The sequence below is a fragment of the Panthera leo genome, chromosome E3 (assembly GCF_018350215.1).
Source record: "Panthera leo isolate Ple1 chromosome E3, P.leo_Ple1_pat1.1, whole genome shotgun sequence".
NCBI lineage: Eukaryota > Metazoa > Chordata > Mammalia > Carnivora > Felidae > Panthera > Panthera leo.
In genome coordinates, this window is record NC_056694.1 from 34,878,511 (window position 1) to 34,894,811 (window position 16,301).

Here is a 16,301-nt window from a genome sequence, read left to right on the forward strand (position 1 = left end):
TGCAACTACGTGGATGGAAATAGAGGGTATTATGCTAAGTGAAATTAGAGAAAGACAAATACCATATGACTTCACTCCTATGAGGACTTTAAGAGACAAAACAGATGAACATAAGGGAAGTGAAGCAAAAATAAAAAAAAATAGGGAGGGGGACAAAACATAAGAGACTCTTAAATATGGAGAACAAACAGAGGGTTACTGGAGGGGTGGTGGGAGGGGGGATGGGCTACATGGGTAAGGGGCATTAAGGAATCTATTCCTGAAATCATTGTTGCACTGTATGCTAACTAACTTGGATGTAAATTAAAGAATAAATTAATTAATTAAAAAAAAAAAAGAATGTTGGGATGGAACCACCAATCCCAGGTTTGGGAAGCTGGATGTGGGATCAGAATCACTTGTATGTCAGGGCACATGTGAGGATATTTGCAGCAGGCAGAAGTGGTATGTGGAATGACTGTGGCCAGAGGACAGCTCAATGAGCATTCACACATGGGACAGCATGAAAACAGCCAGACAGCTGAATGGGAGGTAGTCACAAAATATGATTAATATGTGTAATGTGCCCATAATATGTATGTGTACAGTCCCCTCTGTAGAAAAGCAAACAACTAACACCTCCATTCCATGTGTGTTTGTCCTTCTTTGCATCCTATTAATGGAGAAAACGTGGAGATAAGGGGGTTGCTTTCTCGTTGTATGTTTTGGGATAAAATGGGGATATTATTACCACATCATTCCACACACATGTGAGTGTGTGTGTTTATTAGCATGCTTCTCCAATTACAGTGAGCACACATCACATTTGTCATTTAAAATCTATTCATGAAATTGTAAAGAAAAGAAAAAAAACAAAGTGGGTAACATTGACCTACTACTTCTTATAGAAATAAGGGCCCGTGACAGCTGGCTTTGCTAATCCAAATGAGAAAGTGACTTTGCCATTTATGAAACCTTGGATCTACCTCTTGATATTTCAAATAATAAAAAGGGGAGGTAATGTTCTAATTTGGAAGAGAGGTGACAGTTTCTCTCCTTTCCTATTTTGCCCAGAGTCATTTCGGATAATATGCAGGTGCTGTATGCAAACAGCGCTGACCATAAAGCTGGTGACTCTCCCTGAGGCAGGAGCCTCCAGACCACTGGCCCCAGGGCTGCGTGGGCAGTGAGCAAGCCCACCAGCCCTGCCCCCGCTTTCAACAAACCTCGCCGTTGAGGGGTTGGTTGTGGGCTATGCAAAGCAACCACAAGGCAATTAAATTAATTAAAATTAGTTCAGAACTAACAAATCAGCTCATTGAATTCCTTTAATTTACTTGATGAAAAGTTAATGTTTTAAGACAAAAATATTAATATTAAATGTGTTCCACTTGGTACAAGGTGATCTTCCCTAATTCTCAGGAGTTTTTGCCTTGACTTCATTTGTCTGCCAGAAAGTAGGCTCACTTTACAGTCTGGATGCTAGTGGTTCATCAGAACATGTGAGAGAATGTGTGATGTTTCATGATACAACTTGAATTGGGTTTTCACACCAGGATAAAGGTCAGGATGAGGAGGAAAAACTGGGATCAGTTAGGAAGAATGGGGAGAATCTGTAGGATTAGGTTCTAATGACACAGAGCCATGAGTGGAAATCTCTCTCTAAATGCTTTCACGGCCTGGGTCATATTAGGATGATTCACTTAAGTAGGTGGAAAACCCATTATGCAAAAGTGCATCTTAAAAAACAGATAACCTCAAGTAGGAATTATTTTCATTACAGAGGAATTCAGCAGGGTTCCTTTAAAAACCATCTCCCCTACTGCATTTAAGGGTTATTTACAGATGATTAGCTATTTGGCTAGGCAGAGGGGCAATTTAAGTCTAAAACATCCAAGGCCAGTTAAAGATCCATGGGGGGAAAAACACCACAAACTCAGGAGTAATCATGGAAATCAGTGAACACACAGGATCCAATTTACCAAACTGTAATTTATACACACCTTTCTTCAAGAGTACAATTCTTAGATAGCCATGAGAAATATATGCATTTTCAGGTTAAAAAGCAGGTGTCTCCTATAAGACTTCTGAGAAGTAAGGGACCTTCAGCTTTTGGGAAGAAGGCTGGATGGATTCTTAGACAAAAAGAGGCCACACCATTCGGACCCCAAAGACAAGAGATGTGGCTCTCGGCCATGTGTATGTCAGAGCCAGAGAGGATATGAACTTCATGTGGCCATGTGCATGCCCCTGGTGTGTGTGTGTGTGTGTGTGTGTGTGTGTATGACATAGATAGAGAGACAGAGGGCAAGCAAAAATGGCCCTTTACATGCTAGCAGGATTTTGTTTATAGAACATAGGGTGTGAATTTGCTCTAGAGCCTTCACCTTAATCTGGAAGAGAAAATCCAGATGTTATACAGAAGCCAGACAACTTGCACACAGTCGAGTCCTCAAAGGTGTTGCTCACTTGGACAACTAAAGCAGAGGACCTGAGCAATGTGTCTCAGGGAGGAATGGATTATCTTGGCATTCAGGACTGTGGCCTCAAGATGGAAATAATCTACAGTCCCTCTGATGACCCACGTGGGGAAGCAGAAGGCTCATGTAGTTGTCTGTCCTTACAAAACACTAACCGAGCTTGTCTGTCTGGGTACTGTTGCTTAAGGGATAGGCAAGTAAAGATTCTTATTGTAAGAAATTAGTTTTTGCTTTGTTATGGGGTAGGAGGAGCAGCTATTTATTAGTGGTTGTTTCCTTAGCACTACTCTGTACAAGGACATTTCTTTAATATTTCTGAAAAATTCCTAACCAACCTAAGTGCCCAACCCTGAAGGGGGGGCAGATTAAAATATAATATCATGAAATGATAGAATATTATGAGGCCATTAACATATTTTCAGAAAGTGCACATGACATGATAATAAATGAAAATAATAGGATGAAATTGTGTAGGTACTATGATTATGCAATTTAAAAGTGAAGGGTATTGGACACACATTATATAGTTTCTATCATTATTATAAATTTTTACTTCTAAAGTCAGGAAAAAAAATGTATAAACCGTGAAGTGATATTACCATTTTGTATTTTCAATAATTAAACGGACCCTTTATATCTGAGATCAACACACCTTTTCTGTAAAGTGCTTGAAAGACAATATGTCAGGCTTCATGGACCATCTCTGTCTCTGTCACACGTTGTCTTATGCTTTTGTTTTGTTTCTATAATCCGTTGAAAAATCTAAGACTCATTCATAGTTCACAAGCTTTACAAAAACAGGCTGTGGGCTGTGGGTTGGATTTGGCCCCTAGGCTGCAGTTTGCCGACCCCTGCTTCAGATGACATTGTTTCCTCTGTATAATTCCCCCACTTTAAATATGAAGAATTTGTGACATCTTTCCATGTTTGACATTTATGACACACAATTTCCCTAAAGCTGCCTTAGAAGAACTACCAATTCAAACCAGCCAACTTGGAATTCATTTGTTTTGTTCACTTCTGAACAGGGAACTGAAACGGAAATGTGTATTTCATATGATCACTGAAAGCCATGCTTTCCAATATGGTAGCCATTAGCCCCATGTGGCTAATTAGACTAACATTAATTAAAATTTAATTAAATAAAAAATTCAATGCCTGTGTTCCATGAGTCCACGTACTGGACAGTGCAGATAAGGAACATTTCATCTTAGTTCTATAGGACAACGATGTTACAGAAAACAAAACAAACCAACACTCTGGAATCCAACCATGGTAAGTTTTGAATCACCAATGTTCCTTCTGAAACTAATATTTATAGAGGAGGTGGGGGATAGGGACAATGGAATGATGACGATATTTAGGGTCAAAGGGAGTCATAAAAGCAGTCAAACGCTGAATAATTTCCCAGGCTCCAAAAACCGATCTACCACATTGTGTCTGTGTGATCCTGGGTTATCACTCCGTCGTGGTGCCCTCCACTCCTCCGCTGTAAAACAAACGTTATAATACCTACCTGGTGCAGACTTCAAGGATGAAACGAGGTTCACATGTGAAAATGTGTACTAGTGTCCTAATTCTATGACATAACACGCACACACATTTACACCGCCCAAAGGGGGCAACTTCCATACATTTAGAAATAACCACTTCTTGCCAGTATGTTTAGATTCTTGTATCTCAGGGACACAGAAAGATACCCTGAATTTAATGAGTGCCCACACTGCTATTGAAGATACGAGGCTGGTTGGGAGGAACACAGGCTTCCCCTACAACCTGGTGCCTTCAGAAACTCTCAGGTTTGTCACAGGCATGTTTCTGGCTCCGGGTGACTGCTTCTAACCTGTGCCCCACAGCAAAGAGTTTGGTTTTTGTGAGCCTTCGGGAATTGAGATGCTTGGGAGGACTCCTCCCTGTCGCATCTTCACATGATCATCGTGTGCCTCTTGCCTCTGCTTTCCACCATCCCTCTTCTCTAACTGGCTTCTAGCAGCCCACCTTCCCCTGTCCCCACACTCACTTTTGAGCACTGATCCCAAAGAGGACCTGTTTGGCAGTTAAGGGGATTTCATCACCCATGAAATACATGAGAAAGTCTCAGCTGTGCCCAGGGGTCTTTTTGAGGAGAAGCAAACCAGCTCGGGTAACCATGATGGAATCCATGAGAACTGTAATTCTTCAACCTGTTCTAGGAACTGGGGTGGGGGTGGGGCATTCTCCACCCTGGAGCATCCATCCCAGGCAGAGAAATCCTTGGTTCTTCCACACCAACATTGTGACCTACCTTCCATATTTACTTTTGGGCCTTCTCCCCACTTGATGCCCACATTCATATCTATTAAAGTAGCTTTTATTGCTATTTCCCCCACCCAGTTACATGGGGGAGAACCACATTCTTCTCTCTCCTCCCCCTGCTCAATAGAATCACACAGCAAAGGGCAGAACAGCCTTGCAAACAAGTCGCTGTTTTCCAGTGAGAAAATGGTGCTGGGGAGTGACATCCAAGCACCTGTTGCTAGGGGAGGGTGTCGCTTGGATGGCCTGCATATTTTACATACATCCATTATTTTCATGTTAATTTGCAAAGCTGGGATAGAAGGCAGGCAGTGAGCTTTAGACCCCCCCTCCCCCCACCATCATGCGCCTTCCCCCCCAAATGAATGCCCCATGTCCCATCCATTGGACCTGATCCTGACAGGTCTTAACAAAGGATGACTGGGGCATCCGGGAAGTGAGCATTCAGATGTAATGAGTGAAGGAATTAGATGCTAAGGCGACAGGGAACACAGAGACATGCTTATGGGAACCAACTTCACCTTGTGGAGAGCCAAAGGGAGCGTGGAGCAGAGAGGGAGGGGAGGGGAACTTACATGGCAGGGAGGGTGATTGGACTCAGATTTATGTCACAAAACAGGAAGAGAGCCACAACAGTGGGCTTACTTGCGGAAGTATATACAAGTGAACTGGGGGCACTGTACATGGAAGATCCCTCCTGGTTTGCCTGGCACAACAGCACCGTACCTATGAGAGAGAGACAGATGGCATCTGGTTGGGGAACAGGCACACTGCACCTGAGAGTTCACGGCAACGCAAACAAGAAAGGCAGAGACACGAACACATAGCCACATCCCCGTGCCCATCGTGGGAACACCCACGGGAGCCCCATCTCAGCCGAAGGGACTCGGAAGCCCACCCTCCCCAGCCCTCCAAGAAAACGTCACTCCTTGTCATCCGGGCTTTGCGTAGCGGGGTCTGGCAAGCCCCAGGACCCGCCTTCAGATCAGTGATGGTGGCAGTGTGGCATACTTCAGAGGGAGCCTAAGAATTATCAGAGGGAAGTAGATGATAAGCCTGGCTCAGACACCACTTAGCTGTGTGATCTTGGTAAGTCACTGTACCTCTCCGTGCCTTGGGATTCCCATCTGGAAAATGGGATGAATATACCTACCTCCAGAAAGGGTCATGAATCGTATGGCTAGAGATGCGCCCAACACAGGGGTTGCCACCTAATCATCACTTAGCAAAGGGTCAGCACGTGCAGGGCTTTGTTTGGAGAAAACTTTTCCTCCCCCACACTTTACACCTTCTGAATTCGTTCTTCAGGGGAAGAACAGAAGTACAGCAGGGAGGCAATGAATGCAACTTTCACCTTCCAAGTGACCCATCTGGGGGCCCACGCTGGGCTTGAGGTGAGACAGTCTTTGGCTTCTGCGGTTTCCCACTTGTTCCCAAAAGCTCTCAGGCTTCCAGTGGGAGAGCTGTCTCACCAAGCCTGCAATTCAGAGCTGACTGTCCTCTGCCTGATTTAAAGCAAAGGGCACCGGGCTTCTCCTGGCACAATGGAATTTTACAGCGGGGAAGCACGGTGGAATCTGGAGATATCTCCTCAATCTATGGTGTGTTTTGAACATCCACCCACTCTGAGGATGAGCAGGGTCAGGAATCCTCAGGGTATCAAATCCGTTCTCCTGCTGCTGCAAAGCTCACATTCAGAGACTTTGAAAAGGATGAGAGACACGTCTGAGGAACTGTCAGCCCATTACTGATGACGGAAATGGGCTCCTGTGTTTTCTGTTCACTTGCCTGGCTGGGCAAGGGCAGTGCCTCCATTTGGTTTTGGATCCGCTACCTATCGCCACAGCCGGAAGGCTTCCCCCATGAGAAGAAGCCTGCCTTACTGTGAGCTCACCTACATATGCTTGGAGACTTGCCCCCCCTTGCTCACGAAGGGGTTCTAGAATCCTAAAATATCTTTCCCAAGGCCAAAGGAAGTGTAGTTAAAACTTGCAGCGTGAGTGGGGGTTTGCCAAGCAGAGAGGGATTGCCATGTGAACCATTAAGAGGCCGCCATCTTTCGTGAAGTGAAAAACGAAACACAGGTCCATGACCTCCGCTCCACCATCCTTCAGGTATGGAGCCAGGATGCATGGATCCCATGAGGAGGGCTGAGAAGGCTTCTGCAGATGCCACTTCTACCCTCTGTTCCCTGTGTTTCCCTGGGTTTTGTACATGATTTCCAGGTAAAGCAAAGCTCTATTACAATCCCTCCCTCCTTCACTGGCTCAGCCACATCCATCCATTCTTTGACAAGGAGAAGCAGCCCATGGACCATCTGAAGAAATGACCCCTGATCCTTCTGACGCTTACCCTGGTATCCTACACTTACAGCCGGAGAAGAGCCCCCCACAAAAGTCTGGGTATGAGTGAATGACCTCTTGGCAGTGAATGTATTCAGAGTCTGGTTGGGCCTGAGTCATGATCAGACTTTGCTGAAGTGATGGTTCTTTCTAGTTTATTAGAAAAAAGAAAAAAACTTAACCAACATATAAGCGGGGACTTCATTCACATGGTCTGATTTCTCCTCAGCAAGTCCTTCTGGTTTGGGCAAGAAACTGGCATAGTATGGCAATTAACAGCAGACAAACTGAACACCAGATCTTTGGGGCATGGGGTCCAAAATCAACCAACAGGATGGGCTACCCACCCGGAGGACATGCCCTGACCCCCGCTCTTCTTTATCAATGAGTACCGAGTCTGACTTTGCAGACGCATCCATCTCTGTGTTCTTGCTCATTGCTAGAACCTTAGATACACAGTAACATCTCTATAGGATACACCGATGGCTGCCACATCAGCACCTTCTAGGGGGGGACCCGTGAGAAATTCCATGGGTCTCTCCTATCCACTTCTGGTTAAAAACCACTTTTCAAAATGAGATCTGAAGTTTCTTGGCGGGCTGTGGTTTCAAAAGAAACATAGCACAGTTGTAGCAAAAATATATCCAGAAGGACATTGCGGTATTGTGCAGTCAAAACCTTAGGGTCAATTTTCAACACTCTCAATGCAATTTACAGAATCCCATTGGGACACAACACAGATTCCCTCTAGAAAGCTAAATCCTGGCAGGGCATAATGAAGCTTTCCTAATGCTCTTATGCTGTAGATTCTGAGAAACTGGATTGAAATAACTTCTTTGGACGTCCTCTTGGTAGCGAAAAAAAAAAACCAATTCTTTATGCAATAATTCTGACCTTTGTAAAACAAAACCTATACTGTCACAGGACTTGGTTTTTATTTTACCTAAAAAACATCCTCTAATTTGCAAAGTATTTATTGTATGTTCTCTTAGTACTCTGTGACCTTTTCTTGAGAAAATGCTTTGAATTAAACAAAAACAAAGAGGCAGAGAAGAACATTGTAACCTCCATGCATTTTGGGGGGTGGGGGTGGGTCATGTGCGTTGGTTTCAAAAAGTAAGTCAAATAGATAATAAGGTACAATGTGGCAGCATGAAGCGTGTTTACAAGGTCATTCAAGGCACCTTGTGATACAGCTTTCTAATGAACCTCTTGCACTGCATTTTCCATCCATGCCCCGTCCCCCCAACATAGACCTTTTACCTCCATTTAAGCATGAACTGTCGGCCACCATGGTGACATCCTATACTTGTCAGACTTCTGTGCCTTTGCTTATAAAGCAATTTTACTCTAATATCCAGGCTTTTGTGGGAGGAGAGGAAGGAGGGCTTTCCTCCTTAGAATTTAAAGATGGCAACTGTGTTCAATTTCTACCACTGGACATCATTCCCTACCTAGGACAGACCGTTCATCAATTTCCACAGTATCCTTTCCTATTCTGGAATCCTCAGAATCCTTCTTAACACAGCTTCTAGGCAGTTGCTACCATTTAATCAGCTGGTGGACGGATGAAACATCCATGCCATTCCTGCTCCGTCTGTTAGGTTCAACCGTATGAAACTGACCTCTTTATGTCATCTAGGGAGGAATTCTGGGAATTTCACGTTTAATTTTATGTAGACCTCACCCCAATTCCAAGTGTGTCACTTAAAATCTCCTCTCCTTTTCCTTGTCCCCAGGAGTTAATGGGTCATTCCCCATTCTATACTCCCATCACACTTAGAAAAATCTCCCTAGTCAGTCCTTTATCACGCTTGTGCTGAAACTTTTCATTTACATATTGGTCTTAGTTACAGCGAGCCTCCCCTGGGTCAGAGCCAAACCATTCTCAACTATTCCCAGCCCGTAGCAAAATACCTGGCCTTCAGAAGGATTGATGAGTATGATTAAAATTATTATATTTGTAAAGACACTTCTAGATTCTTTGCTAAAAATAGTGCTTTGTCCAACCAATCTTTCCCGAGGGAGCCTGCTTTTGCCCCTTGTTTATAGCTGGGGATGTGCATGCCTAAAGTCCACAAGGAGTGAGTTATAAACCTATCTATCTACGGGATTCACTTGTTTCCTCCTCTTCTCTGGTTCTTTTAAGGTTGACTCAGATTAATATGAAATCTAAGCAGCCTCGTTCTGTGCCTGGCAGGAACTGGCTCCACATGGCAGACCGACACTTTGGAATAATCAGAGCCTTTGACTGTCATACTCAGTGATGCCACCATCATCAGCATCCAAGATTCCAGCATATCTACAGGGCCACTCCGGCAGGATTCGGAACCCTCCAGCTGACAGACAGTGAGCCAAGGTCTGTGTCTCAGGTAGGAAACCCAGCCCTTTCTTCTTACCTGAAGACTCCCACAGCTGTGGGGATCATTCTTGGCCCCTCGAGGGACATGGAGAAGTCTCAGAGGGGTAATTCCTATCACAGACAGGGAAGAGGAAGCATCTAAACTTTCTACTCTGCTGCCAACTCTTAGGTGAGGAAATTGGAGTCAAACCAGCTGGAACAAAGGTGCATTTTCACACCTCTGCCTTTACAGAGGCTGCTTCTTCTCCCCCTTATGGACTCTGCTCTGGCTTCGCCTCCTAGAAACCAGATCTACGTGCCTCTACTTGCCAAGTTCAGTTTCCTTCCTCTGCTTTTCTAGATTGTTGTACTGATCTATCTAATGAGTGTCTGACCATGGATGCTACCAACTCCAAGAGGCCATGAGTCATGTCTCAGTCGTCTTTCATCCCCATGGATCCTGGGACCTAGGCTTAGAGGCGGGCGGTGGGGAGCGGGGGAACCTGATGAGAGGAACTACAGACTTTCAGACAGGCAGCCATGTGGCACTCCCAAGAAGTACAATTAGAATGGATGAGGGCAAGGTAGAAAAGAGAAGCTGTTTTGAAAGTCTGCCCTTCCATTTTAGCACCAAATAGGCAGAGTTCCAAGTAGCCCAGTGTGAATGACTAGGCCCTTCCTGTATTTTCTGAATTCCACAAAAAAAAAAAAAAAAAAAAAAAAAAAAGAAAGAAAGAAGAAAGAAGGAAAAAATCATGTTAGAGAAACTGCTTGTCAAAGAACATGTCAACCTCAACTGCTTAGCAACTTGGAGTGGCTCACTTCTCTAGCTTCGAGGTGCAGATGAGCTAGAATGTTTGGAGAGCTGCTCCTATCTCTACCGAAATAAAAACAAAGAAACAAAAAATTAAAGACACAAAGATAACAACAACACTTCATTAATCTTCCAAGAGCCAATGGGGATTGGGGAAGACCTACTGTGGAAGGTTCTGAGGGTCTCACGTGCTGTCTGAACCTCCACAAGCATCTCTGTGCTAATCCTGAGTCACTTGAAAACGGAGCCCTTTGCTAGGATCCTGCTTTCCAATGTCACTTAGCCTAGTGACTCTGGAAAGAGGGCTAAGAGGAAAGCCCCGCTGGCAAATGGTGAATGAACACAGGAGACCAGTATAGAGCTTCTCTGTCTCTAGTGCTCAGCTAAGGAAAGGTGGCTTGCAAGGACGGTCATTAATTTGGTGGGGACGTATTGACATCTACCACTTGTCGGACACTGTGTGGGTTCTGGGGCCACACCTACTAAGCCTCATGCATCCTTCAAAAGAACGACACACTGTCTCTTTTCGTACTCATAGGTTCAGGAACAAATACATATACAAGAAAGTGAACAAAGGAATGAGTCTGAATTGACCCCCAAAACCTTAGACACCATGGTTATTTACTTTGCTTCGCTGAGATCAATAAAGTTTAAAAGTAATTTTGGCATAATTTTTATTAAGCGTGACCATTTTGACTGGCAAACTGGTTATTCCATATTTTTGTTATATACTGCAGTCATAACTAAAAATGTATTACTATAGTTATAGTAATTACAGCTAAAAACAATACTTTCATTTTCTACACAAAAAAGGAAGCCTTTATTCAATATTTGCCAAAAAAATTTTTACACTGCATTTATTCCTCCCTAATAACCGGTGTCAGGTACTATTATTCCCTCTTTAGAGACGGGAAAAATGGCACAGAACAAGGATGTCGTTTATGAAAAGACTTATCATCAGTCAGAGGCGAATTCCAGGTGAGAAACAAGCTATCTAGACTTCTAGAACATTACTCATTTTATCAGTGACTCCTTACTTCCATTGTCACAGAAGGAGTTTTTAGGCATTGTTTTAAATTAGAATACAAATAGGAAGGACGCCTGGGTGGCTGGGTTGGTTAAGAGGCTGACTCTTGATTTTAGCTCAGGTCATGATCTCATGGTTCTTGAGGTTGAGCCCCGAGCTTCAGCATGGAGCCTGCTTGGGATTCATTCTCTCGCTCTTTCTCTCTCTCGCTCTCTGCCCCTCCCCCACTCTCCACCCCCCCCCCCCCCCCGCCCCTCAAAATAAATAAGTAAACTTAAAATATATAAACAGGAAAACATTGGTCCTAATTGGAAAAACTACCTCTGAGCGGGTGACAAAGAGATAGTTCACTGAAAGAGGAACCTGCAAAGGTCCTTTTCATAGGAGGGGTACTTTAAGAAGGTGTCATGCCCTGCCCTCAGTCCCCGCTGGTTCTTATAATCACCTGCGTCATCAAAACCACCTAGGGGATTTTTTAAACACAGAAAACCAGGTCCTACTTCCAGGGTTGCATTTTCAACAGTGTCGCCTGTTGTCAGGGGACCACCCTTGGAGAAACAATGGAGAGCCAGTCCCCCAAACCTCAGCGCTGTGAGTGCTTGCCTTCCTAAAACGGGAGGTTTTCCAAGCCTGGGAGACTTTAGGAATCCCCTGGGAAGAATGATAAGTCGTGTGCCTTCAAAGGCACCACTCCCAGAGAACGCCACTCGGCTGGTCAGAAATCTGCACTCCTGATCAGCAACCCAGGGGATTCTCCTGCTCCGTGGATGCACTTTGAGTAATCCGGGCCTAAGGGCATCTTCCACAGGTGTAGGAATAAAAAGTAAAAATGGCTGAATATATCTGGTCTGAGAACTTGTATGGGCAAAGAGATAGAGCCTATTTATTTTTTATCTTCGCTTTTTGTATGCTGACAACTTTCGTCTCTGCTTTTTTGGCATTTCGACCAAAGAGTAACAACACCCAGTCCTAACTAATCTGTCAAACTCTTTGCAGGTGGGCTGCAAAGAGGTATGCAAAGAAGGTATGCAAAGTCACCAACAGCATAATCCTAGGGAGGCCACACTTGATTTCCCATCCAGATGAAGACATTCTCATTTCTGCCCTACTTTTATGGACTGAAGCGTGTTCCCTCCAAATTCATACAGTTTAGTCCTAACCCCCAGGACCTCAGGACGTGACTGTATTTGGACATAGGCTCTTTAAAGAGGTAATTAGATTAAAATTAAGGTAGACCCTAATTCCGTGTCACTGATGTCCTTATAAGAAGAGTACATTAGGACACAGACCATGTGAGGATTCGGGGAGATGATGGCCATCTACCAGTCAAGGAGAGAGGCCTCAGAAGAAACCAACTCTGCCCACCCGTTGATCTTGAACCTCTTGCCTCTAGAACTGTGAGAAAATAAATTTATGTTGTTCAAGCCACCCAGTCAGTGGTGCCTTGGCATGACAACCCCAACACACTAATACACCCGCCTGCCTCATGGGAGCTCTGCCCTGAGGATCAGTGAGGCTCTGTACTACGTGAGGGCCATTCAAGCACCAAACTTAGATGCTAGATATAGAGGTCTGGGAGGGAGCCATGTGGTCTCAGTCCATGGAGGTTATTGCCTCCAATCAACACATTTATCCAAAGTCCCCCTGAGCTATAGATACCTTTCCCCCCACCTCAGATATGCATTAAAAAAATTGTTTTTAATGCTTATTTATTTTTGAGAGACAGAGAGAGACAGAGTACAAGCAGGCAAGGGGCAGAGAGAGAGGGAGACAATGAATCTGAAGCAGGCTCCAGGCTCTGAGCTGTCAGCACAGAGCCCGATGAGGGGCCAGAACTCATGAACCTCGACATCTTGACCTGAGCTGAAGTTGGACACTTAACAGACTGAGCTGCTCAGGTGCCCCTTTAGTTATGCATTTTTCTTTTTTTTTTTTTTTTTTTAATTTTTTTTTTTTCAACGTTTTTAATTTATTTTTGGGACAGAGAGAGACAGAGCATGAACGGGGGAGGGGCAGAGAGAGAGGGAGACACAGAATCGGAAACAGGCTCCAGGCTCCGAGCCATCAGCCCAGAGCCTGACGCGGGGCTCGAACTCACGGACCGCGAGATTGTGACCTGGCTGAAGTCGGACGCTTAACCGACTGCGCCACCCAGGCGCCCCTGCATTTTTCAACATAGACCAGCATTCAGCTAATTCATGTAAGAGTATTTTCACAGCTAATACTTAATGCTTTTATACATGCCTGAAAGATGAGCCTCTCTGAAGGGTTATGGCCCAACTTTAAATACTGAAGTATTTGCATTTAGGCACAGATGTTGCAGAAAATCTGTCTGTATATTTCAGTCTTATAAAGTGAATCATGTTTTAATTGAACCAGGGGACTTCCATAGTTAAAGGAGCCCTGAAGTGAATCTGTATACAGTATAAATAATCTCTCACTCCAATTTATTATACAAGTTTGGATTTTCATAATAATTAAAAAGAAATACATGATCTCTTCCTTTTTTTTTTCTTTTCACTTTTCTTTTTGACATAATTTCAGACTGTACCAAAAAAACAAAAACAAAAACAAAAAACGTTCCAGGAATACTATGAAGATCTCTGTACAACTTCCTCCCTGATTATCTGTGACTAAAAAACTGCAATGACTTACTTGAACTGCTCTTATTTTTCTGCCACCAAAATTCTGGCTAAGAGTGGTTTTTACAGAAAATATTCCATTGACGCAATATGATAATAAACACATCAGTGGTAGCGATTCCAAAAGTTACTTATCAAATACCCGATAAGTACTAAGCAAACCCACTTGATGCTTAATTTGGATTATTATCCCCTACTATGCATCCTGTAAGACAGGTACTATCATTACATCTATTTAATAGATGAGGATACTGAGACATAGAGAGTTTTGTCCAAGGTCACACAGATAGAAATCTTACAGTGTTGAATGCAAGTCAAACCAACCAGATTCCTGGACCCATGGATTTAAGGCTCATCTTCTAAATCAGGTGGAGGCAAACTAGAGCCTTTTGGCCAAATCCAGCCTAGCACTGTTTTTGGATGGACTGTGATCTAAGAATGTTTTTTTACATTTTTATATGGTTGAAAAGCAATCCATAGTATAGGACAATATTTGGTGACAAAGTGAAAAATCACATAAAATTCAAATTTCAGTATCTATCAAGAAAGTGTTCTTGGAATACAGCCACACTTGTTCCTTTACATATTACTTATGACTGTTTTTATCCTACAAGACAGAGCTGAGCAGTTACAGCAGACACCTTATTGCCCACAAAGGCTAAAATATTCACTCTCCAGACCTTTACAGGAAAGGTTTGCTGACCCCTGTTCTAATGTCCCCTTTCTGTTTGGAAGACACCAAAGGGACTGCATTAGTCCCTCCCTGGCAAGCTGTCACTGACTATTTCAGAGAATATCATTCGATCAGTACTTTCTAAAATTTAACTTTATTTCATTTTTGTTAAAAACAATCAACCCCCCAAATTTAAAGACATATTCTTTGAATGCTCGCCAAAATTTTCTTTCTGATTCATTGCTGTTCACGACAATAAAACAACAAGAAAAAAATTGTCCTGTAAGATATTTGTGGAAGGCCAGCAAGGTAACCATAATGAAAACAATGGAAACACTTTTCTCTCCTAAGGTATTTGGCCTTCAGGGTTATGGCCCTTAGTATTTAGGTCAGGGCAACCTTAGATAGAGCCTTGCTTCTAACATTCTAAGGGGTGCTGAATCACCTGGGGACGATTTTACAATGCATATTCTCATCTGCAGTGGGTCATGAGAATCTGCATATCTAATCTGCTCCCAGGGGATGCCCTAGGCTGCTAACAATAGTAAAATGCTTAAGCGAAGTCAAGTACAGCTAATATTAATGATGCCACTGAGTTTCAGGTATTGAACCAGGTATGCCGTGCACACACTATGATTTGTTTTTTCTTTTTCTTATCAAACCCACACGGAAGGTAAGGCCCAGAGAGAGAAAAATAGGAGACCAAACAAATCTGAGTCAGCTTGGTGCGAATCCGGAGCTCAGACTCACTAACGAAGCTACATCTGCTTATTAATGGTGATCCTAGGTCTTTAGGTGTTGAAACATCCTCTCCAACAGTGGGGTGATAAATCTACCCCATTTGCACTAAAGCCACATCAAACAGTTCCACAGTTGCCTTCTGGCTGGAAACACCTGACTCTTCCAGGCTAAAAATGTTTGCTAGAACCTCATGATCACATTTAAGAATCTGTGATAGGGTTTTAAATCCAACCAAGGAAGCCTCTGGGCAGGATGTATCTTCTATAGATAAGAAAATCCCACTTGCAAGATCTCAGTAAGACAGGGAGGAATGTAAGGAAGTAAGAGGGCGGAGAAATGGTGAACTCTCAAGGTCTCACAGTGCAGCTGAAAAAGCATGAGCTTTGAGAGTTTTAACGCTTAGTTTTGTGTTCTGGCCTCACTAAGTGTAAGTTTCTTTGATCTTCTGCAAGTCCTTTAACATCCCAGACTTGGTTTTCACATCTGTAAAATAGGGACAAAAAAACCCTACTTCACTGAGAATTGAAAGGATCAGATCTGCTACACGGAAGGATTTGACAAATTGTAGATAGTAAGTGGCCCCAGTAATAAGAATTATTACTGAATAATATATATAAAGAACATACAGTATTATTATATTACTATGACTTTGAATCCCCAAATACAGCACTTTGGGACTACTTTTGTCCCACTGTTCCTTGAAGAATGGGGAAGCACGTTGACGGCTGCTGAACTGTGGGGTGTGGCCTCAGAATGCTACACATAACAATGAATGGAGAGCATTTTAAGGTTGGGAATTAATTGCCAACACTTACACTGGGGAAATTTCATGTCACAAGACAGGTGTCTGGCTTCTCTTGAGGAATCAGGAGATGGGGCTGCATGGGTGTGGGCCCCAAATCGCCTTGTGGCGGGGCCTCAAAGGGGGATGGGGAGAGGACACTCCTCCCTGGAACTGAGATGTGAC

The 16,301-nt window shown here is 43.6% G+C and overlaps 1 protein-coding gene across 19 annotated transcripts in view; it reads right to left on the reverse strand.

Annotated features, from left to right (window-relative positions):
- RBFOX1 (RNA binding fox-1 homolog 1) overlaps positions 1-16,301 on the reverse strand; it is a 1,461,670-nt gene that overhangs the window by 77,908 nt on the left and 1,367,461 nt on the right. For 17 of the 19 annotated variants that reach the window (XM_042921406.1, XM_042921400.1, XM_042921398.1 and 14 more), the window contains one exon: positions 5,400-5,480. The exons of the other annotated variants lie outside the window; for them this stretch is intronic. In XM_042921406.1, the coding sequence (XP_042777340.1) occupies positions 5,400-5,480 (81 nt within the window). The remainder of the gene's footprint in view (positions 1-5,399; positions 5,481-16,301) is intronic. 19 annotated transcript variants of the gene reach the window in all.